Here is a 24,099-nt window from a genome sequence, read left to right on the forward strand (position 1 = left end):
TGAGAAAGGAGCAGGAAGGGAAAGACAGAGGGAGGGCGTAATAACACAGGATAAACACTGTTAACATGTTGAAGATTTGACCATTTATGCTATTTTTGGGTATTTGGCTATTTAAATGGTTACTGATGCATTTTGTGTGTTGAGTTAATGATTAATGACTTCTGATCTGACCTGCAGATACCCCAATGTCAACATCCACAACTTCACTACCAGCTGGAGAGATGGTCTGGCGTTCAATGCCATTGTGCACAAACACAGGTCATTGATTTCTTCCTATACTTACCTACTACAATAAAACTGGCCCATTAGGCCATACTTGTAAGTGAGGATTTTAGATAGTCATCCTGCAAATCAAAAAGGTGTTCAGTATCTTCATCCCCTTTTTTATCTTTCTTTCTCAAATGAGGAGCACCTGTCGCAGTACCATCCCACTTCTCTGGGGTGTTTTTATCCCCTTTTCTATTTAGGTCTCCTCCTACTCCTCCCATCCTTCAAACTGTCTGCAGTATGTGAAAGGATGAAAATAAAATAGGGAGTAAGATGACCTAGATCACAGAAATAATAACCCACTTCTTTTCTATGAAGTGCCTTGCTTGGCAACTCACTTGCACACCCTGCTGGTAATAGTGCCATCAGTAGCTTGTGTTAAAATGAATCTGTGATCTGAGAGATGTAGCTGAAACTCATGAGCCAAATAGAACAGAGAGCTTTGCTCTTTACAATGTAGGCATTCATTGTAAAGTGATACTTGATACATAAATGCTAACATTGCTTTAATTGAACTTAGTGAACCATGGGATATTCATGTAAACCATGACACTGCCATTTACTTGATTAGGCCCCTATTCAAACTACTTCTAGGAGATGGACCACAGCAGGCAATTACAATATGCAAAGATTTTTTTCCCCTTTCCATTACTAAAGTGTCTGCAACGTAATGTCTCATGTTTGATTAATTAAGGACATACTGTAGCCTCAATGAGAAAATAGCCATTTTTGTTCTCATTCCCATATTTTGGGAATGCCCATTTGTGCTTATTGGTCATTAAAGCTTTAATGATACATCCCTCTAATGTCTTGGTAAACTCAAAATGAAGACATGGTCAGGCAAGAATAAGCAATAATTGGCAGGAGCAGCTTGCCTAATCCACAGATGAAAAGCCTGTTTGCATGCAGATGACGCTACCTAAATCCGATGGATTATTGAATGCACCTGGTCTGTAAACAGAGATATGTATTGGAGTGGACTTGTAAATATTTTTTCTCCATACCACAAGAAGGTGATTCTATATGTTAGCCTGAATGATATTGCCATTTTCTTGCACCTCCTCTGCCTACCATAATTGTTCCTTGGCCTCTGCAGATCCGACCTGATTGAATTTGACAACCTGAAGAGGTCCAATGCTCACTACAATCTCCAGAATGCTTTCAATGTGGCCGAGAAGGAACTGGGGCTTACCAAGCTCCTGGACCCAGAGGGTAAGTGGGTAAAACCTCCACAAAAACATGACGCATTTCTGTAAGTCACACTGACGGCCTGACACTGCCCACAAAGGCACTAAGCTGGTGCCTGTTTTCTGAAACAGATTGATGGGTGTTAGTGTATGGAGGATTACTGGAATTAATTGTAGCTTAGACAACGCTACATCACATGTCAGCTACACTGACATCACAAAAAGCATGTCGAAAGACCGTAACAGTTTGGCGCCTATTAAAAAAGTTTTTTTTGAGAGCCTGATCGTGTTTTTTGCACATGTTGAAGTTTATAGTTGCCAGATTAAATAATGGGGGAAGAGTCCAGGTGCAGATGGATCATACTGTCTTTTTTTCAGATGTTAATGTTGATCAGCCTGATGAAAAGTCCATCATTACCTATGTGGCGACCTACTACCATTACTTCTCCAAGATGAAAGCCCTGGCAGTGGAGGGCAAACGAATTGGCAAGGTTAGCTGTGTGTGTGTGTGTGTGTGTGTGTGTGTGTGTGTGTGTGTGTGTGTGTGTGTGTGTGTGTGTGTGTGTGTGTGTATGTATACATTCATGTGTGAGTAACACAATGAGTACATGTACATTGAGTGTCCACCAGTTTCCTTGATTCACAGATCTCTCTCTGTTACAGGTGCTGGACTATGCTATTGAGGCTGACCAGCTGATTGAGAAGTATGAGACCCTGGCCTCAGAGCTGCTACAGTGGATTGAGCAGACCATAGTGACGCTCAATGATCGGCAGCTAGCTAACTCACTGAGTGCCGTGCAGAACCAGCTCCAGGCTTTCAACTCCTACCGGACTGTGGAGAAACCCCCCAAGTGAGTAACAGAAAGCTGGGTTAACCAAGTTAATGACCCAATGCTTGTTATCCATTAGGATCCAAAGTGTGAAGCTATACAGTATGTTAATCAGAGGTGGTGTCTGTGTCCACAGATTTACAGAGAAAGGAAACTTGGAGGTTCTCCTCTTTACTATCCAGAGCAAGATGAGAGCAAACAATCAGAAAGTCTACATGCCAAGAGAGGGCAAACTCATCTCTGACATCAACAAGGTATGGGTTGCTCTAGAAAGGGCTGGAAATTGTGTTCCATCTATAAACGTGAAAGCCATGTTTCATAATGTAATTAATATGTTACATGAGCAGCTGCTTTTTGTGGAAATTGTAATGGAGTTTCACAAAATTGGCCACATCACATATGCAGTATTGGTATCCTAGTTGCAGTATGTTACCAACTTCCTGCATTTTCATTGGCGTGGCAGGCATGGGAACGACTGGAAAAGGCAGAGCACGAACGAGAGCTGGCTCTGAGGAATGAGTTGATCCGCCAGGAGAAGCTGGAGATGCTCGCTGCACGTTTTGACCGCAAAGCAGCTATGCGGGAGACATGGCTGAGTGAGAACCAGAGGCTGGTGTCTCAGGTAGTAAAAGAAAGTTGGATTATTCAGATCAATGTGTGGCTACAGATGGATTCTTATTTCTGACTTGAATACATTGAATAGTTTTACTGTGATAAGCTAATTTTCCTCTGTTATTAGGACAACTTTGGAACTGACTTGGGAGCAGTGGAAGCTGCCACGCGTAAACACGAGGCAATTGAGACAGACATTGGGGCATATTGGGAGCGTGTGGCTGCCGTGGAGGCTGTTGCCAAAGAGCTGGAAGCAGAGGCCTACCATGACGTGCGGCGAGTAACCGCGCGAAGAGATAACGTGCTTCGACTCTGGGAATACCTGAAAGAGCTTCTGGCTGCACGCAGAGAGCGGCTGAATGCCCATCGTGACCTACAGAGACTGTTTCAGGAGATGCGCTACATCATGGACTGGATGGCAGACATGAAGGTACAGACATTCTACGCATACATTCTGCTGGCTTTGTTTTTAATCAACAAAAAGGAATTTCCTAATCCTCTCAATTAAGTTAGTTGTTGTTCACATATGTCCTCGGCAGCTTTAGTGTCTGCTCTTATCAGAGGACCATTAACAGCAGTAATTAGCTCTGTGTTGCCTGTCATTGTTGGTTTTACTGAGGGTGGCTGAGTTAGACTTGTACGTTTCCCCTTACATGGTTAAATCTGGTGACTCCATTCCCACGTGCTGTGATATTAATTAATTTAATTTGATTCTGCCAGTCTGGAAAGGCTGGTATTGCCAAATGTAATTGTACACAGCATTTTACATTTTGGTTGCCATTGAAGTTGGTTAACACCTGACTGGTTCAAATAATTAATCGGTCTGCAAAATCACTCAGTGTACTTAATTTCCATGGTACACATGTTAACTATTAGAAATGATGGTGCTAGACCTCTAATAGAGGGTTTGTAAGGTTAGCAGTTGTCATTATAGGTCTTTGTAGTTGTAGGTTTAATTTCCTGTTGTGTTATGCCAGTGAATGCACTGTATAGGTGTCCTAAATGTTCAGCTTCTACCTTAATTTTGGTGTTACTCATTAATTGTGTTAAACTTTTAAACTGTTTTAAACTTGTGAACCTCTATCAATTGTGTATCTGTTTAAAAAATAGCATGTATGCTCTCTCCTCTGCCTCAGATCAAATGTTACCACTGCATGGTACTACTCTGAGAGCTTGGCCTCATCAGCCACCTGCCACCTTTTTAAACAAATACAGCACTATTTGCTGCCTATGAGCTTTGACCCACTTAAAAGTTAGCATTTGAGATTTTCTTTACATTTGTCTATTGAGAGAGTATAAAATGGTGTTTAATTATGAAGGGGGATTGCTGGGGTGGACATACACATGTCTGTGTTTTTTTTGTCTGGGTTTGAGCTGGTTAGGACATTAATCCATTTCTTCTGTAATTTTCAGTGGTAACTGGAATCAAGCTGTTAATGTTGTGGTGATTCAATTAACCATTACCATATAATTAGACTTATTGTATTTTGTATTGGTCTTGTAGCACAATGTCCTATTGTCATTTAATGGCCCTCTGCAGTAAGGCTCTGGCTCCCCATTTGTTCAGGTTAATGGTCTGTAGCTACAGCTTGTTGAAATTTGGTGGTCAGCTGTTATTATTGGTTTTTGGTCATTTAGGATATCATCAGGTACAAGGCATAGCTCATAAAATGGTTATTATTCAAAATGTATAAATATCTATTCTGTTATAGAAATATATATCTATTTCCAGGAATGTTGGCCACTCTCTACACATCCTGTAGGTGGACATAATACCCAACCTAGTTTCCTACCTTGTAAATACTGTTGCAAACAGAGTTTGGAGGGTTTTTGTTTGTGTTTTTTGAAGATGAAATAACCAAATATTCTACTGGACTGTGTTCTCTGTCTGTTTCAGGGTCGTCTGCAGTCTCCAGACAGTGGCAAACATTTGCATGATGTGTTAGACCTTCTACAGAAACACACTCTGGTAGAGGCTGACATTTCAGCTCAGGCAGAGAGGATCAAGGCCGTGCAGGGAGCTGCTAAGCGCTTCACTTCCTATGAACAAGGTGAGTCTTCAAAAATGCTTTTACACATCCTCTGTGCAGACCATACAGTTTTAGTCTGACCCATTTGTGCACAATATCTAAGTGCCATGTATTCCTGTCTTTTCTAATTGCCAGCCTACAAACCGTGTGAGCCGGGACTAGTTAGTGAAAAGGTTGACCTGCTGGGTCAAGCCTATGAGGAGCTTGGTCAGCTTGCTGGGAAACGCAGAGAGCGCCTAGAGGACTCGCGCCGCCTGTGGCAGTTCCTGTGGGATGTCGGAGAGGAGGCAGCCTGGATCAGAGAGCAGGAGCAGATCCTGGCCAGTGGAGACTGTGGCCGTGACCTCACGTCTGCCCTTCACCTCCTCAGCAAACATGAGGCTTTCAGGGATGAAATGGCAGCCCGCTATGGCCCCCTGAGTAACAGCATTGCTTCTGGAGAAGCTTTGGTTAAGGAGGGACACTTTGGAGCCCCAGAGGTCACTGAGAGGATTCAAGACATCCGTGCACAGTGGGCACATCTGGAGGAGGTGGGTGGTGATCACGATTCTTTGTATCTGTGCAGTATAATGCTGTTTTCTATATCGCTTTTTTCTTGTTCTCCCTACTCCTCAGACAACTAAGCTCAGAGAGCAGAGTCTTAAGGAAGCGGTGGCCCTGCACCAATTTCAAACAGATGCCAGTGACATGGAGGCCTGGATAATGGAGACACTTAGACAGGTGTCCAGTCAGGAGGTAGGCCACGATGAGTTCTCCACCCAAACTCTAGCTCGCAAGCAGAGGGAGATAGAGGAGGAGATCCAGAGCCACCACCCCCTCATCGACTCCCTGCATGAGCAGGCCCAAGCACTGCCACAGGCCTATGTACATTTCCCTCAGGTATGTGTGCTTTGTTTTTCATACTTCTTCAATGATGACATGCTGTTTGCAGTACTAAATTATTGTGTATTGCTGACTGTAGGTGGATGGTCGCCTACCTGCTATTGAGCAGAGCTATGAAGAACTGGAGTCTCTGTCAGCAGCTCGGCGCCAAGCTCTGGAAGGTGCCCTGGCCCTCTATCGCATGTTTAGTGAAGCTGGTGCCTGCCAGCTCTGGGTGGAGGAAAAGGAGCAGTGGTTACATGGCATGGACATCCCAACCAAGCTGGAGGACTTAGAGGTGGTGCAGCAGAGGTTAGTCTGGGCGTAAGGGAAGGGAAGAATGTTAATACAGAAGATTTTATTTAAGAAACAAGATTTCATTTAAGAAACATGATGATGGCTAAATTCTTATCCCTCAAAACCTATTCAAGTTGGAGACATTGAAGCTGAGACTTGTAGGTATGAAATAATAATCCATTAAAATAATTAAAATTATGAAAAACATAATTCAGCAATCATCAATACGTCGTTTTTTAGCTCTAATCTTGTTCTTAAAAGTATACAAAATGTTTTCTAATAGTTTTATTATCTACTGAAATATCGAATCAAAATTAGATGAGACTTTTCAGAATGAGTGAATTGACGCTGGTCTATTATTCATGGCTGCAGATTTGAGACACTGGAACCTGAAATGAACAATCTAGGCAGTCGTGTCACTGATGTGAACCAGGTGGCTGAGCAGCTGCTGAGCTCCGACAACTGTAACAAAGACCAAATCCACCAGACACGAGACCAACTGAACAACAGGTCAGAGCTAGCATACAAGGCCTAGTCAAACCCATTACTTCACACAGAAATATATTTATACTCAATGAGCACTGTGGTTAACATTTTTAGCCTAAATATTTGGTGTGGTCCCTAGGTGGAAGGAGTTCGAACAACTGGCAGGTCAAAAGAAACAAGGCCTAGAGTCGGCCCTTAACATCCAGAACTACCACTTGGAGTGTAATGAGATCCAAACTTGGATGAAGGAAAAGACCAAGGTGATCGAATCCACTCAGAGCCTGGGCAATGACCTGGCTGGAGTGATGGCACTGCAACGCAAACTCACTGGAATGGAGAGGGACCTGGAGGCCATTCAGGTATGGAGAGGTCACATGCAGTGACTGGGTCAAATAATAAATAATAGGCTTGTTTTGGTCTTCATGTTGAGGTATCTTGTCATCACATCTGTATTTTAAATACATTTTCTCTTTGTCCTTTCAGGGCAAATTGGATGACCTTAGAAACGAGGCAGAAAAGTTGGCCAAAGAACATCCAGATCAGGCTGGAGAGATCCAAGGACACCTGGCAGAGATTCAAGAGGTGTGGGAGGAGTTGAACGCCACCATGAAGCGCCGTGAAGAGTCACTGGGCGAAGCCAGCAAGCTGCAGGGCTTCCTTAGGGATCTGGATGACTTCCAGTCCTGGCTGTCCCGCACCCAGACAGCCGTGGCCTCAGAGGACATTCCCACCTCTCTGCCTGAGGCTGAGAGTTTGCTAGCCCAGCACGAGAGTATTAAGAATGAGGTGGATAACTATAAGGAGGACTATGAGAAGATGCGGGCGGTCGGTGAAGAGGTGACCCAAGGTCAGACAGATTCCCAGTACATGTTCTTGGCCCAGAGGCTGCAAGCACTGGACACTGGCTGGCATGAGTTGCGACGCATGTGGGAGAACCGCCACAGTCTTCTGGCCCAAGCCTTTGACTTCCAGACTTTCTTGAGAGACGCAAAGCAGGCAGAGGCTTTCCTCAACAGCCAGGTTAGGAAATACACTGTGCTTGAGAGCTATAGCCTCATTGTAAGAAAAATTATATACCAACGTACACCCTTATTGACACAGTCTGCTAAATCTGTCCTCTTGTCCCTCCCAGTATACTCTACGTGACTGAAATGCTTCATTACATTGCCAAATAGCCATATTTATAATCTAAATGTATTAAAATTAATTAATTAAATCTTAAACAGATTTAGCAATTTTGTGATGCTTTTTATTTGTAAAATTGTGTCCAAACTTTAATTTGTCTTTGTTGAACTAAAAAAACAAAATAATGGTTTTGGTGCAACACAAGTATGTTGTTCTGGTAATCAGATATATTTACCCTCATGTTTAAACTCAGTGTTTACCCTATATTAGTTTTTCTTATGGTTGTGTGGATTTGTGGTTTGTTAACATTGGTGCCCAGTTATGTGTTGTCACACACCTAGCTCTCAAATCAGAGCAACTGGGAGGACAGAAGTAAGCTGCACTGTAAGTGGGCTGTAGGCCTAGATCTGTATGGTGTAGGCCACTATACCAGGTCTATTTTTAAGTCACAAAATCACACGTAAGGACTGGAACAAGTAGGGATTCATTCATGTAAATTGTATTTATTATATTTGTAGCTCATTGTAGTTTGAATTCTTCAGTATATCCCCAGTTTGTACTTTTAAATGTTTTCATCTCAATACATCACTTACAGTAAAAAATCTAGAAAAATCATTTGAATTAGATAAATTCATAAAAGAAATGTAAAAAGAATGTAACATTTCTTCCGTCTCTGTGTAGGAGTACGTGCTGTCCCACACAGAGATGCCCACCAGTCTTCAGGGAGCAGAGGAGGCCATTAAGAAGCATGAGGATTTCCTCACTACCACAGAGGCCAGTGAGGAGAAGATAACTGGTGTGGTGGAGGCTGGACGGCGCCTCATTAATGACTGTAATGCAAACTCTGATAAGATCCAGGAAAAAGTTGATTCCATCCAGGAAAGGTTAGAGTTAAAGTAAAAGAAGGGAGAAAAAAAACCCTATTAATGTAAGTTTTTCTTTTTAATTTGATGTTTAAGGAGTGGCTCATTTAGCTTTCTCTTTTTCTCCAGGCATCTTAAGAATAAGGAGGCTGCAAATGAATTGCTGACAAAGCTTAAGGATAACCGTGAACTTCAGCACTTCCTCCAAGATGGACAAGAGGTAAAAAATATTTTTTAAAAATAAGATGAAATAATAACTTGATGAATAAATAAGTAAAGGATAAATATGTGAAAGTTACCTGGTATTGTGAATAGAAACGGCTTCTTGAATCATAAGAAACAAGCATAGAATTTGAATCACTTATATTTCTTTATAATAATAATAATGCTTGTATCACACGCTATTCTCTTTTATGTAGCTCACATTGTGGATCAATGAGAAGATGCTGACGGCACAGGACATGTCTTATGATGAGGCCAGAAATCTTCACAGCAAGTGGCAGAAACATCAGGCCTTCATGGCAGAGCTGGCCTCCAACAAAGACTGGCTGGATAAAATTGATAAGGTGTGGCCATTTTATATTAATTGCCATCATTAATGAGTAAACATATATTGAAGAAAAGATTTTTCCCAAATTTAATGTTATAAAACATAACTTGGACGTCCATTCATCTGCCTGATTGGTTTCCAAATTGATGGACTTGGGTAGGCTGATCAATATGGCTAAATAGCATTTCACTAATAAATCTTTCTTTACACTGGGGACAATCTACAAGTACTGACGTTGCCAAAGCGGCTAAATTAACGCAAATGAAAACTTGTCCTTGTTTCCTGTCTCAACAGGAGGGTCAGGCACTGGTGGCGGAGAAGCCGGAGCTAAAACCCGTTGTTCAGCAGACCCTGGAGGACCTACAGCGTCAGTGGGAGGAGCTGGAGGGCACCACCCAAACCAAGGCCCAGTGCTTGTTCGATGCCAACCGGGCAGAGCTCTTTACACAGAGCTGCTCTGCTCTGGATGTATGGCTGAAAAACCTTGAGAGTCAGCTGCATAGCGACGACTATGGCAAAGATTTGACCAGTGTCAACATCCTGCTCAAGAAGCATCAGGTAGACCACACTGTGCAAACAAAGCACAATCCATCCCATCTTTGCTGTCAAGAAATACTGTTGTATTCCAGGGCTGTAATATAATATACAAACCATCATGTATCAAGAAGTTATTGCAGTTATTAAAGAATTTAATCTGCACTTAATTTTAAGGATATATTATTTAGGATATTTATAAATCCTAAACTTGTGAGCTGAGTGCATGTGGCGGAACTGGCCAAATCTGTTTTGTGGAGATCGCCAAATGTCATATCTTCTTTTTACTGTCCCTGTATAGATGCTGGAGCACCAGATGGAGGTCAGGGAGAAGGAGGTGCAGTCCCTCCAGTCTCAGGCTGTGGCCCTGACCCAGGAGGACGCTGGACTCGCTGAGGTAGATGGTCAGCAAAGGCGTGTCACTGACAATTTCTCCAACCTTCAGGAGCCTCTCAAGCTGAGGAGGCAGCAGCTACTCGCCTCAAAAGAAGCACATCAATTCAACAGAGACCTGGAGGATGAAATTGTGAGTCCTGACTGACTGTAAAATTAGATATAGACGTATGGAGTAAGTGTTTCTATTGTATCTTGTTTTGCCTGATGCTCATATTTTATTCATTCTTCTGTTTTTCCTCTCAGCTATGGGTGAAAGAGAGGATGCCCCTGGCGGCCTCCACAGACCATGGAAAAGACCTGCCCACTGTGCAGCTGCTAATCAAGAAGAACCAGGTATAAAAAATCTATTTTTATTAACATGCAATAGTGAAGTGATTAATTACTAGTTCTTTGTTTAAAATGTTGTAATGTAGGGTATTTAAAAGGAAGATAAACGTGACTTACACTCATTGTCATCTCTGAATTATTAAACATCTTCACTGGGTATAGACCTAAGGCAAATGTGAGGCACAGAAATTGCCAACCCACCCTCTCTGTTTCTGAATCAGACATTGCAGAAGGAGATCCAGGGCCACCAGCCGCGAATTGATGACATCCATAGACGAGGCAAGACTCAGAGCCAGGTAGATGGTGAGAGACAGTCTGTCTTAGAGGAGCGCCTTGTTGAGCTGCAGGACCTCTGGGACCAGTTGATTGCAGAGACAGACAAGCGCCATGCTCGTCTAATAGAGGCCAATCGCGCCCAGCAGTTCTATGCTGATGCAGCGGAGGCGGAGGCCTGGATGGGAGAGCAAGAGCTCCACATGATGTCAGAGGAAAAAGCCAAGGTAAGACAAGACCAAATAAGACATAGAATTGCTTGTAGTGCCGCTCTTTCACAATCTGCTGTCTTGAGAAAACCCGATCATTTCCTGTTTGTCTCCCAGGATGAGCAAAGCGCCCTAGTTATGGTCAAGAAACACCAGACCCTAGAACAGGCACTTGAAGACTACGCCCAAACCATTCACCAGCTTGCCAACAGCAGCCGCCTCATGGTCACCAGTGAACACCCAGAGAGGTGAGAAAACTCAAGTAGATCTAAATGTTGAGGTGTCAACTGTGACACATGTCATCTTATGAACAAACCACTGATCTGTCATGCTCTCATTTTTGTGTAAACAGCGAGAGAATCAACTTACGGCAAGCCCAAGTTGACAAGCTGTATGCAGGGCTAAAAGACCTCGCTGAGGAGCGTCGTGGGCGGCTTCAGGAGAGACTGCGGCTGACCCAGCTGAAGCGGGAGGTGGATGACCTGGAACAGTGGATTGCAGAGAGGGAGGTGGTTGCTGGCTCCCATGAACTAGGACAGGACTATGAACATGTCACAGTGAGTTTTTTTTTTCACTTAGTCACATGCTTTGGAGACTCTGAAGCTCAGGGAAATTTAGCTGAATTAATTATGTTTCCCACTTTTGCCCTGATTTTTCTTTCTACAGATGCTGAGGGACAAGTTCCGGGAATTTGCTCGTGACACCAGCACCATCGGCCAAGAGCGTGTAGATGGTGTAAATGGGCTGGCAGATGACCTGATTGACTCGGGCCATCCTGAAAACGCCAGTGTGGCTGAGTGGAAGGACGGGTTAAACGAAGCTTGGGCTGATCTGCTGGAGCTGATTGACACACGCACACAAATGTTGGCAGCCTCCTATGAGTTGCACCGCTTCCATCAGGATGCAATGGAGGTGCTTGGGCGTGTTAAGGAGAAGAGGGAGGGACTGCCGTCTGACCTCGGCCGTGATCTGAACACTGTTCAGCATCTACACAGACAGCACAACACTTTCGAAAATGACATCCAGGCCCTCAGTGGACAGGTCAGCTGTCTGTTAATAAAGAGATGTGAGATTCCAAGAGAGCTGCGTGAATAGAAAACTGAATGTCCCCTCTTCCTCTATGACCTTCTAGGTGAACCAGGTGCAAGATGACGCAGCACGGCTGCAGAAGGCCTATGCTGGGGAGAAAGCTGATGACATTAACAGGAGTGAACATGCTGTGACTTCCGCCTGGGAGGGCCTGCTCGAGGCTGGTCAGGCCCGCAGGCTCCTCCTGCTGGACATAGTGGAGAAGTTCCGTTTCTTTAACATGGTGCGAGACCTCATGCTCTGGATGGACGGCGTCAACCTGCAGATTGACGCACATGACAGCCCCAGGTGAATGTCATTTTATGCTTTATGCTGTTATAATCAGTGTTACAAGTATATTTATATCTCAGTTCTCTCTCCTTTCTGTTTTCCCAGGGATGTGTCCTCTGCAGGGTTGGTCATTGCCAATCATCAGGACATCAAGTCAGAGATTGAGACCAGGGCAGACAGCTTTACTGCCTGTTTTGAGATGGGAAACACTCTCATTAACAATAATCACTATGCAGCTGATGAGGTATTGTGCAATGGGCCACTTGCACTGTTATCTGCAGTCATATTAATGCATATTTACAAAAAACAACTCTGAGAAAAAAGGAAACATATTTAATGGCTCATTGTGGGTTATTACTTTAGTGTCAGTCTTTTTATGTGTGCATAAATGTTGCTTGATTCACAGATCCGGGAGAAACTGGCTCAACTCCAGGAAAAGAGAGACAAGATCAACAAAAAGTGGCAAGACAAGATGGACCATTTACAAATTGGTATGCATGCCTAACATGTTTCAGAGTCTGTATAAGGGCACATTCAAACTAATAGTACCATGGCAAAAACAACACAAAGGTTATGTAGAGTAGGGTCAAGTTGAGTCCCTGAGGGGAAATTTGTCTTGGCCACTTGGACACAATGCTAAACAGGTGCTTCACAAAAAAACATTTTAAAACATAAAGGAGACATTTTACTATACATTTGACAATGACAATACGACAGCTGAAAAAAGAAACTGAGAATTAAAGTACCAAGTGCTAATGTGCTTGTGTATTTATTGCACATTGCTCTATTGCATTAAGATTTAACATTAGAGTTCAGCAGTTCAGCAACAATAGCTTCAAGCGGTTTGATATGCACTTTGGCAGAGGTTTGTATTCAGAGAAGAGGGGATGTTGAGAGTCTGCAATGATTTTTGTTGCTTGTTTCATGACTGCCTGGTCTTACAGGCTCTGTGTGGACTTATATTCTGTCTTCCCTATCACCTTCATAGTTGTTTTGTGCATGCTGGCAAGCCTGCTTTTCAGTTGCTCTGTTGGGTTTCCAAATCATGCTGTAATTCTGTATCTAATGATGCTTCTAGGATTGCCTGATAGAACATCGGCATGATCTGGCTGCTCGCCTTAGAAAGTAAAGTCTCTGCAGCAGTCTATTGCACAGGTTGTCAATGTGTGTTTTCCAGCACAGAAAGTTGTCTATGTGGACACCTAAGTATTTATGCAAGGACACCTGAATAATTGTCTGGTTTTTGATGACCATGTTTTGGTGACGTTTAGAATGAGATGGTTTGTGTCACACCACTTGATGAAGGTGTCTATCTCATTGTGGTATACATGTCCTTGTAAAGAAGGCTCAAAATCATTGAATTTTACAATATAATGGGGTATACTTTCCTGCAGTCATTAATGCACAATGTAAAGAGTATAGGTGATACCACACAACCTTGTGGGACCCCTGTATTGTTGTTTGGCCTCTGACAGTATCCCATTGACCTTCACTTGCTTTGTCCTAAAAGAATAAAACCATCCAATCAGGGTAGTGTTGACACTCATGTCCTTCAGTTTCTCTAAAAGCAGGTAGCATTGCACAATATTAAACGCTGAACTAAAATCAATCAATAAATGAAATTTGAGTGTTGGCCGACAATGGCGTCTTCAGTGCTGCGCTCAAGCTTATAGTCAAATTGACATATATCTGTAATGTAACATTGGCTCGACTACAAATTTCACAATGACTATCGAGGTCAAAGCTACAGTACAAAATTAATTATACACTGTGGCACAGGGCTTTTTAGGCATTGGTGTTATGATTGACTTCTTCCACAAAGCTGGGACAGTGTGTGTCTAAGGACCGTTGGAATATGGGACACTAAGCTGATGTCAATTCCTCTGCCCAGCTTTTGAGCAAAAAGCTGGCAGTTCGTCTGTGCCTGTGGACTCATTAGTGCACACTCTACTGAAAAGACGCTGAACATTAGGTGGGTCCACTTCCAGCCAGCAGGCGGCATCAGTGACGTCATAGACTGCAACATATTGTCATACTAATGAGAGACGTTTTGTGAAACAAACCTCAAGTAAAGGTCATTCAGCTTGTTTGATAGTCCAAGTTTAATTAGTTAGTTTCTTTGCAGGGTTCATTAGTAAGTTTGAAAGCTCCGTTCTATCGTTTGCCTGTGTTGTTCCCTTACATTTGTAACGTTGGTGTGGACATGTTGCTAAAGCTTAGAGGTAGCAGATAAAATACAAACCGGTATGGCCAGTTTGAAGGCCTGTTACATGCCGCACAGTAGTTCACACTCCTCTTTCAAGTTACACGGCATTCTACAAGGTTTGTGTGCTTACACACATTTGATTGGTGTTGATTGTAAAAGTAGAGCCAGGACTAACTTTTAGGTTTGTCTGCATATATTTTTATTTTCTGTTTTGTGGCCCCACCTCCCTGCACCAACACAGTGGTCTTACTGAAATCAATGAAGCCTGTGTTTTTTGCCATAGAGCTATTGTTGGTCCCAAAGGGCAAATGTGTGAGTTACTAGATGTGTACCTGACTCACCAATAGTTTCTGATGCTGTTATATTGTATTTCTTAATCTCTTATTATTTGTTCACTATCTCTGTCTCTTTTTGTTTTTCTCTCTGTCTTCTGCTCCCCTTCTCTCTGCATCTCAGTGCTGGAGGTGTTGCAGTTTGGACGCGATGCCTATGTTGCAGAGTCTTGGTTGGTAGGGCAAGAACCTCTGGTGCGAGCAGCAGAGCTGGGCGCAAATGTGGATGAGGTAGAGAGCCTAATTAAGCGCCATGAGGCCTTTGAGAAACTTGCTGCAGCTTGGGAAGACCGCTTTGTGCTGCTGGAGAAACTTACTACAGTAAGTAAAGAGATTAAATCGCATATTGAATTTTTCTGTGTATTTGAGAATGGTTTGGCTTGTTCTGAGTGGCCTTGTAGATACAAGATGTCCACCACTCATGTAGACATTAATGTTACCGCAGTCATGAGGTGTTACGTTTAGATAGCACTACTGACTTCCCATTTTTCAGCTTGAGGAGCATGAGATCCAGAGGAAGCGAGAGGAAGAGGAGAGAGCCCGGCGACCCCCTACACCACCCCCAGCAGAAGTTGTACAGTCTGAGACAGAAAGTCATGCACATGATTCTGCAGCCAGGTAACCCAAAAGGGACTTTTGGTAGAGCAGAATGGTCTTGGTGTATCGTATCAGCTGACATTGTTTTTTTTATTAACATACTTTCCTTGCTCTCAAACACAGAACCAGTCTGGACCAGACCACTCTCAATCAGTCGGTGTCAGTGAATGGAGTACACAGCGACAATGACACATCGCAGGTGAGACATGTTTTGTAGAGCTAAACGCTTTAAATGTGTTACAGTGTTTCTGCTCTGTGGTCAAACAGTCATTTTTTAACAGGTTTCCAATGTCATGGGCTCTAGCATGTAATGTTCTGTAACGTCTTTTCCATTTTGTCTCGCCTTATCGCCTATATTATGACATGGATTTGTATTTACTCAATCTGTGTTTAAAAAAAAGTTTAATGGAGAAAGAAATACTGGTAATTGGCATTAATGTTGCCATGAGAAGGTTTGTTAATATTACATTACTATCAAGTTCTAAAAGAAGTCCAAATCTGTGAGTATGTCATACATGTAATACACAATGTAACTTGTATGTGAGTGTGTGTCCTGTCTCTGTCTGTTGTACTCCAATCAGCAGCGTTGTTCCGGTACATATTCCCTAGTTATATAATGACATTAATTGCTACTATCCAATTGAAAGAATTATCTTTCTTGTGTCATTTATGAAATGTTAATTCAAGAAAAATACCTAGAAACAGTATGGTGGAACATTTTATATTAAGGATAAGCAGCAATGTTTTGCTGATAGATATTGTCGATGATACTTGACAAGTACGTTTGTAGTGTGGAAGCACTTTTTGGAAAAGAATCAGGTTTGCAGAGGAAGAAACTCATCCACCATCTCAGGAACCCTGATTCAATTGGACAGGGCACCTGTGAGGAGGGGCTTGGGATCTGGATAGGATACAGTGAACTTCCATGCATGTTAATGGATCTGAGTGAAAGTCCTCACTGGCAGATGAAAATGAGCACCTGGTGCCTTCATGTGTTTCAGAGGAGTTATGGCTGCTTGTGGACAGCAGACGTAAACGTATGTTTAGATCTGCAGCTGACACTGCAGAGAAGAATCAGCCAAACAAAGGGAGCCATTGCTGTATTAACCGAACTTCACACAGTTGTTGGTGACTGTTATTAGAAGCCCATTATAATTGTGATGTGTCTGAAAAAAGTTCTAGAAATGTAACCCATTTACTAACTTTCAAGTTTCTGCCACAGACAAAGACTTCTTAACAATGTCTTATTGCATTTTTACCAGCAGTCAGTATCGCTATCGTTGTCAGTGGGAAAGAAATCAGATCCTAAACGTGTGTATAAGCCAAAGCAGAGTGTGAGTACCAAGCCGGAGCGTGTGAGTACCAAGCCGTGGTCAGCTTTGTAGCTTCCCCTCGCCCACTTCATAGCCTCCACTCAGCTCCTGGTCAACTGCAGTGCCTTTTTTTCTTCTATTGAGAAGCCATTGCTCTCTGTCGCAGATGCAAACCATTGCTTTATTTATTCATGCACTATGCAGTTTCATTAATGAGTCCCATTGCTGTGTAAAGGCATGATGCTGATTCATGAACAGATTGTTTTCATGGATCAGTTATGTTGAAGTCTGCTGTTGTATATGTGCTCATATTGACCAGGAATGGAGTGACTGTAAATGTGAAGCCCAGAGTTGTAAATGTGGTGATAATTGTAGCTGTTCAAAGCTAATTTATATGTAGCTTGTATGTTTCCCTATATGTGTACACTTCCTGTGATGAGTGTGAAAGTCTTTTGATGGAGTCATTTAGTAACTCATCATTGAGGGAAAAAAAGACAAACACAAACATCTCCTTAGCTGATAATGCTTTATACTACTGTCACAATTGAGTCCCTTTGTCTGTGGATTTCGTATATTAGATTGATATGGTAACTAAAAGCCAGAATACTTAACCCTACCCTAACCAGATCTGGAGCATTTCAGGCTTTAGAGAGTTGAACTGTAATTGAGAGTGTGCTCATGTATGTTTTTGTCTGTGTTTGTGTATTACATTGTAGAGTTATCATTTATTAATTTACAGTTGCTCAACAAATTACTGAGACTTGACTCAAGAGGCAAAGATCATCTTAAGAATATTAATATTTACATTGCAAATCTGTATCTGCCTCAGGTTCCTTTGGTACGTTTTGATTTGTTTTTGAAAATGTAGACGTTTAACTATCCATGTTCAGTGTAGCATGCGTGTTTCCCATATGTATGGTTATTTTAATTGTATGTTTTACCCATATGAGTGACTGTAATTGTTCTGTTAAATATCATGTACTGTGTGATTATGTGGACCTCCTGAACCCATGCTATGCTGTTAGCTCAGGTAATCATACAGTGCCGTCAAAGCAAGCGTCATCATGGCTTTTCATGTATGGCTGTGAATGGCTGCTTTGCTGCTCACTGCGCCCATCCAGTCGTGTTTTTCCACCTCCTCACCACCATTCACATTTTGTTTTGAACCACAGGGCTCAGAGTCAGAGTCGGTGAATGGACCAGGTAGGGACAGCGGGCTGGCATCCTCTCGCCTTGATCCTTCTGCCACGTTACCAAGCAGGGGGGGAGCAGAGTCCGAGCCAGAAACCATGGAGGGGATGCTCTGTCGAAAACAGGAGATGGAGTCCCACAGCAAAAAGGCAGCTACCAGGTGAGTGTCGTTATGGGCGGGGGGGTCTGTCAAATGCATTAAAATAGACATCAGACGCCAGCCAATGATGACTGATTTTAGTTAAAATGATTGTACAATGATGTATTGCTGGAAAACTAGATATAGGCAATATATGATGTAGAAAAATGTGTTATATCTTTTTAAAGTTGTGTTTTGCAGTGTTACTACATTTCAAAGGTTTTTTAAAAATGTATGTAATCCCATGCCTTTGCTGTAGGTCCTGGCAGAATGTGTACTGTGTCCTAAGAAAAGGAAGTCTCGGTTTCTATAAAGACGGCAAGAGCGCAAGCAACGGCATTCCATACCACGGAGAGGTACCCATCAGCCTTGGAGAGGCTGTGTGTGAGGTAGCCAATGACTATAAGAAGAGGAAACATGTATTCAAGCTCAGGTGAGAGACTGGGCAACTTAAAACCTCAAAATAAGGATTCCTGATACAGTACGGTTGTCACCCTGTTAGATTTTAATGATAAAATGAGGGACTGTGATGAAATAGTGAGATGCATTAGACTTCATAGCTTATCCCTGACTAATGGTTTACCTCTTCAACACTGTGTCTGCAGGCTAGGGGATGGAAAAGAGTTCCTGTTCCAAGCAAAGGATGAGGTGAGATGCATAGAAAATAATTACTTTTTGGTGTGCTGTGACTCTACCTGAATGGTGAAGTATACTAAAGCTTCTTTTTTTTTTGACCGTCTAAAGGCGGAAATGAGCTCCTGGATCCGTTCCATCCTCGGCTCCATTCCAACCGGATCAGGAGACTCGCCTGGTGGTCCACGGGCCCTCAGCCGTGCCATGACGATGCCTCCCATCTCCCCAAGCTCAGCTGATGCTGGAGGTGTGACCATGCGCAACAAAGATGGGAAAGATAAGGATCGTGAGAAGAGGTTCAGCTTCTTTGGCAAGAAAAAATAGAACAGTTGTAAAATCGTAGATGGAAACTACATTTGTCAAAATTTCAACAAACTGAAGCAGGCAGAAAGGAAAGTACAAACAGGTCACACAAACACTCTGCTCTCAGTGCAGGCCCCAAGGAATTTGTCGACAGCTACTGTATGTGGCTTACAGAGAACTTTGTTTCTTTTCTTTCTCTCTGATTCTCTTCCTCGCCAGTTTTTTATCTGTCACTTACTTTTTTGTTCAGCCAATCCATATTTCACATTTAGCGGCACCCAACAATGAAAGCCCTCATCCAGTTTCAGCCAACCAGCAGAGCTTATTAGTCCGAGTCAGTAGCAGGTGTGGTTGGTATTAGCAGGGATTCAGGCCCAGTTCAGTTCCAATCCACCAAAACGGCTTTCCTTCACGTGAATATTTTCTCTTCAGCTGAGCCGTTTTGATGCCGTGTCACTAATGAAACGATGGATGGTGGCTTTCCACTGTGGTGCACGCTGGTTTTATTTCCCCACTTTCAAGCGCTCTCTCTTTGGGAAGGATCACCATCAGTCTCTTTTTCTGTTCTTGATATTGATGTTATTAACCTGAACAATATTATTGCTGTTATTATTATTATTTATATTTTGCTATTGCTGGTTTGAGAAAACAAACTAATTAATTTGACAGTAGATAATCTTGATTCATGTTGTGGAGAGAAACACATTTGGTTAAACTAGTGCAGAATGTTGGGCTTGCCCTTGTATGTATTATTTTGTTTTTTTTTAGGAATGACAGTTTATGAGGTGTTTTGAGAAAAAAATAAAGCTCATTAAATTTTAGCAGTGTGCAGTAAGTGATCACAAGTTTCATTGGGAAAAAAATATATATATATATTTAATAAGTGGTTTTATTTTTTATTTTATCTCTAATTTTGCCTGTATTTGATTATTTCTTTTGAGTGATCTTTTCTGCTTGATTTTCAACTTTCTTTTTTTTCTGTACAAAGCAGAGAAGATTAGTTTTCTAGTGTGTGCGTGTGTGCGTGCGTGCGTGTGTGAGTTGTGGTGCTGTGGATTTTGCACGTTTATGTTATTCCTGATCAAACGTGGCCAGATGAATGCTGCTTTTCGGTGCTCAAATGCAGACGAAAACATAAAAACACACAAACACAAAATAATACTGGAATGATTTCGTAAAATTAGCTTTTCTTTGCTTTTGGTTTTTATTATATGTAAGCTGACATTACCAATGAAGTTCCTCACGACGGTTTCATTATTTCTGTTTTAATCTTCTAATCTCTATTTACGTTCTCTCTCTATCTGCTGGCTTGAAGGCATGGGGGCAGTTTGTAGACAGAAAAAATCCGAAGCACATTTTCTGTGGTAGACCGCAGGGATGCGAGCAGGACAGATGGACAGCTGACAGGTCTCATACAGGTGAAGTGAGGGGTGTGGAAGTGAGATTGGAATAATTTATGTGCTACCTGACAGAGGGAGGTGTACCGAGCCTTACTTGAACCCACAACAGATACACTGAACCGCTTTTTACAAACCCACCCTCCATTGGAACAGTCTGAAAGGAAGCTTTCTTAGTACGAAGATAAGTGTTAAAAATGTGCCCTGTGGCAATGATCTAATGTATGTCAGTGGATTATATATGCAGGTACAATATGAATAAACAGTAACCGTGAAAAGCTGTGCTCACTGGCGGTGGCAGAGGTCCTAAATTGTCTCTTAAACAAGCTTTGCGCGCTTGCCTATGTGGCATGACTTCATGTAGGTTTATACTTGTATGTGTCTCATCATTGCCATCTCTTCTCTTCTGTGTTGATGTACTCTGGAAACACGAGACCACTTCATAGTTGGAGAGCAACTAATTATATGTAATTGGCATTTACAATAATCCAAAACAACATAATGGCAATCCAATATAGTTAATGTAAAGAAATGATAGGTGTTTATAGTTTCCTCAAATACTGTACATGTTTGAAATGAAAATGGCATTACAGTATGTTGAGAGACTGTAGGCAGTAGTGTAATTTTATATAAATATCTTGAGACCATTGAATTGATTGTTAACTGTTATTATAGTCAGTCACTTAAATCCAAGTGTTAATTTGCCTTTTCTAACTGCCAAAATGTAACAGGAAGTTACTGGATAACAATTCTGAATTCAAGAGTTTTGTGGATTATCTTACAAGTAGGTTGCAAGTAATCAATCATTTGTAATTTATTGCATCTTGAAAGTAACTCTTTAAAGCTGGTAATTGCCTGGATGTGTATACCATGCCTTGGAGGGCCAGGAATGTCACACCAAACTGTTGTGATAACACAAACGGCTGGAAGTAAACTTGTGTTTGGTTGCAGTTTAAACAGGTTGGCCTTATTTTCCGGTCCCAAATGGATGTGGAACCAGCGGTCTGTCGCTCAAGTCAAAGTCAGAGAAGAGAAATATCTGAACGCCCACTTTGAGACTATTGAACTGGGTTCAGTTGACAGCACCTGGTCCGAGTTGGATCAAAGTGACTGCCTTGTCTCTGTCAGTGGGACTGTATCTCGGGTGTGTGATGGAGCTCCTAGTTTAAGTAGCCTTAAACTAAGCTACGATCTAGGAACCAAGTTAATGAGGTCATTGCATACATAAGTGAGCCAACGCAGTTAGCGTACATTGTGCACAATTTTCTCTGCTCTGGACGTCAGACAGCACCCAGGTGATGTTAGGGAGTTCAAGTTTAAAGGTCACACAGTGTATTTTCTTATCAGCTCATTTGAATGTGAATGATTCAAATTAGTTTGGCCAAATTGGTCATGTGAAGCAAAAATATTTCTCATACTTGACATACTGTACACGAGCTCTCTCTTTCACACACACACACTCATTAAATACTGTACTGTATATTTAATGCAGAATGACCCTGGCAATCCAGTCTTGTGGAATTGTCCTCAGCTGGCTGTGATTCGATGTTGCATATGGCATCCTTTTAAAATAACATTGTGCTACTGGTGAGCTTTGACCAGAACATGGGAAGTATGTATTATTGATGTCAAAGAGATGAGGTTGTGGTTATGAGAGTACTTGTAACAATGGAGTACTTAATGAAGAAGAAAAAAAACAACAACTTTTACTTGTTAAGTATTAGATATGAGTGATGACAGACTGGTGACAATTTGAGCTTCCTTTTTTAGAAGAAGGCAGGATATTTGCTGTCTAGTGGGAGCTTGTATTTTTTCATCCAGTGGTCTGTCTTGCAGCATTTGATAAGCCTGTCCACCTACCTTCATTTCTCCTTACTTTTGACGAATGTCTGTTCCTTCCTCTGTAAGTCAGAGTTGTTAATACCACTACTATTATTAATTGCTATTATTACATTATTGCTACTGTTGTTACTATTACTACTACTGTTACTAATGCAACTTATTGCAAAAATTATAACTGCTGTCCATTTTCAGGTACGTGTCTGTAATACCAGACCCTTCCACACGATGTCAGTGTGCTGTGGAGCATTTTCATTACAAATCGAAAATAATGTTTGTTGACTTGTGTATCTACATCTAATATTAGGAATAATAAAACATGGTTTAATCAAAAACATGATATTGTTGGGGTTTTTTATGATTTAAAAAAAAAAGGTTAGCCACTGTCCAGAATTTATTCTATTACATGCACAACAGAAAAGTTGGATATTTAAAATTATGGTCAGTTGACAAACCTATAGAAGGCTGATTGTTCATCCATGCCTGGAACTGTTCAATTTTGTATCTCAATGCATGTGGTCTAAACATTAGTGATTGGGAAGTGTGTTACCAGTGGCATTTTTGCTGACAACCTTGACTGTCATGCCTACAATGGGACTCATTTTGCCATGCTGAAGTTGTGCACACCAGCCATTTAGTGTTGTGCTTCCATACAATTGGGGGAATCACAGAAGCCAGATTACAGTAAGAATGATCAGTAAAATCCTGATTTGTAGTGGGTCAAAATCCAAAAATGCTGATCCAACATTTCCCATGCAACTCAATAGCGTCTTTCGTTACCCTTGCCTCCTAAATGGCTGCTTCTTTCAAACCTCACGTCCTCAGTTTGTCATGCAGTCTTTCAGTTAAAAAGTCTTAAGACGTATAACTGAAGACATCTTCAAGGAAGGAAAACCAGAGCCACAGAAGATGTTATACAGATTTTGAAATGCAAGTCAAGACTGAGTGGGCACAATTAGGATCAAAACTAGTTGTTTTTACACCAAGCATAGAATAAAAGTAGAATAATAAGTGTTTAACTTTCAGTTATATTAATAGTCGCTCCATATGGAAATCAACACCACTGAAATCATGTATAGGGAGAATGATTTTATTTCCTCTATAGCATTACTCATAACACAATGCAGCAATTCAGTGCACACACTATAGAGAATATGACAAAGGAAAACCTTACATGTCAATTATCTTCAATAAAACACATTCATAAAACAATTTTTAAAATGTCAGCTACAAGACAGCATTACAATGTGTTTGTAACTTGAAATTAAAATACCCTAAATATTCTTGATTAGAGCTGCATGTGTGTGTTCACATATTACTACAGGAGTCTACATGTGAAATATCGTTCTGGCAGAATGCGTGTAGAGGATGTGGGAAAGATAGCTGCAGCCATTAAGAATGAATTAATGATGCAATTACAGCAAATGAGGTCAAAGATGATCGAGTAATGACTAACATACAGTAGGTTTCTGATGAATCAGTGGATGCTGGGAAGGATGTCATCATCTAAAGAGCAGAGCAAACCTGCAGTGAGAGTTGTTAAAAGAGACCCGAGCCTTAGTTTCATCATCACAGAGGTTATAATCTCTGTAATGGAGGTTGAAGAGTGGGAGAGGATGAGGATGGTGGTCAAAGACCTCAGAAAATAATGAGCCAGCAAGATAGCATAATCTAAAAGTTTATATTGAGAAAAGGGTGTAGGATGGACTGAGGGAACATCTCCTCCACATATTTGAAACAGTTCAACTTGGCCTGTGCAGTTTAAATAATGAGTTTCATTGGACTTAAATTTAAAAGCCAAGTGACAAACAAACTTCCAGTGATGAACAGAAAGTCTCTGTCAGTGCAGCCTTATCATGTATGTTCAGACCGATTCTAATTTGTAAATGTAATTTGGTAACATTAACAATAGTTCTGTTTTATTCAAGTGTCCATGTAAGCCT

General features: G+C 41.7%; 1 protein-coding gene across 4 annotated transcripts in view; it reads left to right on the plus strand.

The window, feature by feature from the left end:
• Positions 1–20,954, plus strand: part of sptbn2 (spectrin, beta, non-erythrocytic 2) — a 38,300-nt gene extending 17,346 nt beyond the window's left edge. For 2 of the 4 annotated variants that reach the window (XM_070917947.1, XM_070917950.1), the window contains 34 exons: positions 178–258; positions 1,364–1,479; positions 1,833–1,945; positions 2,118–2,305; positions 2,421–2,538; positions 2,748–2,906; positions 3,024–3,326; positions 4,794–4,947; positions 5,062–5,456; positions 5,542–5,805; positions 5,888–6,099; positions 6,457–6,594; positions 6,710–6,929; positions 7,054–7,590; positions 8,377–8,579; positions 8,688–8,778; positions 8,978–9,124; positions 9,403–9,666; positions 9,944–10,168; positions 10,282–10,371; positions 10,587–10,865; positions 10,965–11,095; positions 11,200–11,404; positions 11,514–11,888; positions 11,980–12,224; positions 12,312–12,450; positions 12,613–12,697; positions 14,869–15,065; positions 15,238–15,362; positions 15,465–15,540; positions 17,827–18,005; positions 18,244–18,417; positions 18,590–18,632; positions 18,729–20,954. In XM_070917947.1, coding sequence (XP_070774048.1) covers positions 178–258; positions 1,364–1,479; positions 1,833–1,945; positions 2,118–2,305; positions 2,421–2,538; positions 2,748–2,906; positions 3,024–3,326; positions 4,794–4,947; positions 5,062–5,456; positions 5,542–5,805; positions 5,888–6,099; positions 6,457–6,594; positions 6,710–6,929; positions 7,054–7,590; positions 8,377–8,579; positions 8,688–8,778; positions 8,978–9,124; positions 9,403–9,666; positions 9,944–10,168; positions 10,282–10,371; positions 10,587–10,865; positions 10,965–11,095; positions 11,200–11,404; positions 11,514–11,888; positions 11,980–12,224; positions 12,312–12,450; positions 12,613–12,697; positions 14,869–15,065; positions 15,238–15,362; positions 15,465–15,540; positions 17,827–18,005; positions 18,244–18,417; positions 18,590–18,632; positions 18,729–18,941 — 6,484 coding nt within the window. In that variant the 3' untranslated portion in view covers positions 18,942–20,954. Of the gene's footprint in view, positions 1–177; positions 259–1,363; positions 1,480–1,832; positions 1,946–2,117; positions 2,306–2,420; positions 2,539–2,747; positions 2,907–3,023; positions 3,327–4,793; positions 4,948–5,061; positions 5,457–5,541; positions 5,806–5,887; positions 6,100–6,456; positions 6,595–6,709; positions 6,930–7,053; positions 7,591–8,376; positions 8,580–8,687; positions 8,779–8,977; positions 9,125–9,402; positions 9,667–9,943; positions 10,169–10,281; positions 10,372–10,586; positions 10,866–10,964; positions 11,096–11,199; positions 11,405–11,513; positions 11,889–11,979; positions 12,225–12,311; positions 12,451–12,612; positions 12,698–14,868; positions 15,066–15,237; positions 15,363–15,464; positions 15,541–16,603; positions 16,697–17,826; positions 18,006–18,243; positions 18,418–18,589; positions 18,633–18,728 lie in introns of all 4 variants that reach the window. The other 2 variants (XM_070917948.1, XM_070917949.1) reach the window with 2 other exon arrangements.
• Positions 20,955–24,099: the final 3,145 nt, after the last annotated feature.

Source organism: Enoplosus armatus, chromosome 13, assembly GCF_043641665.1.
Source record: "Enoplosus armatus isolate fEnoArm2 chromosome 13, fEnoArm2.hap1, whole genome shotgun sequence".
NCBI lineage: Eukaryota > Metazoa > Chordata > Actinopteri > Centrarchiformes > Enoplosidae > Enoplosus > Enoplosus armatus.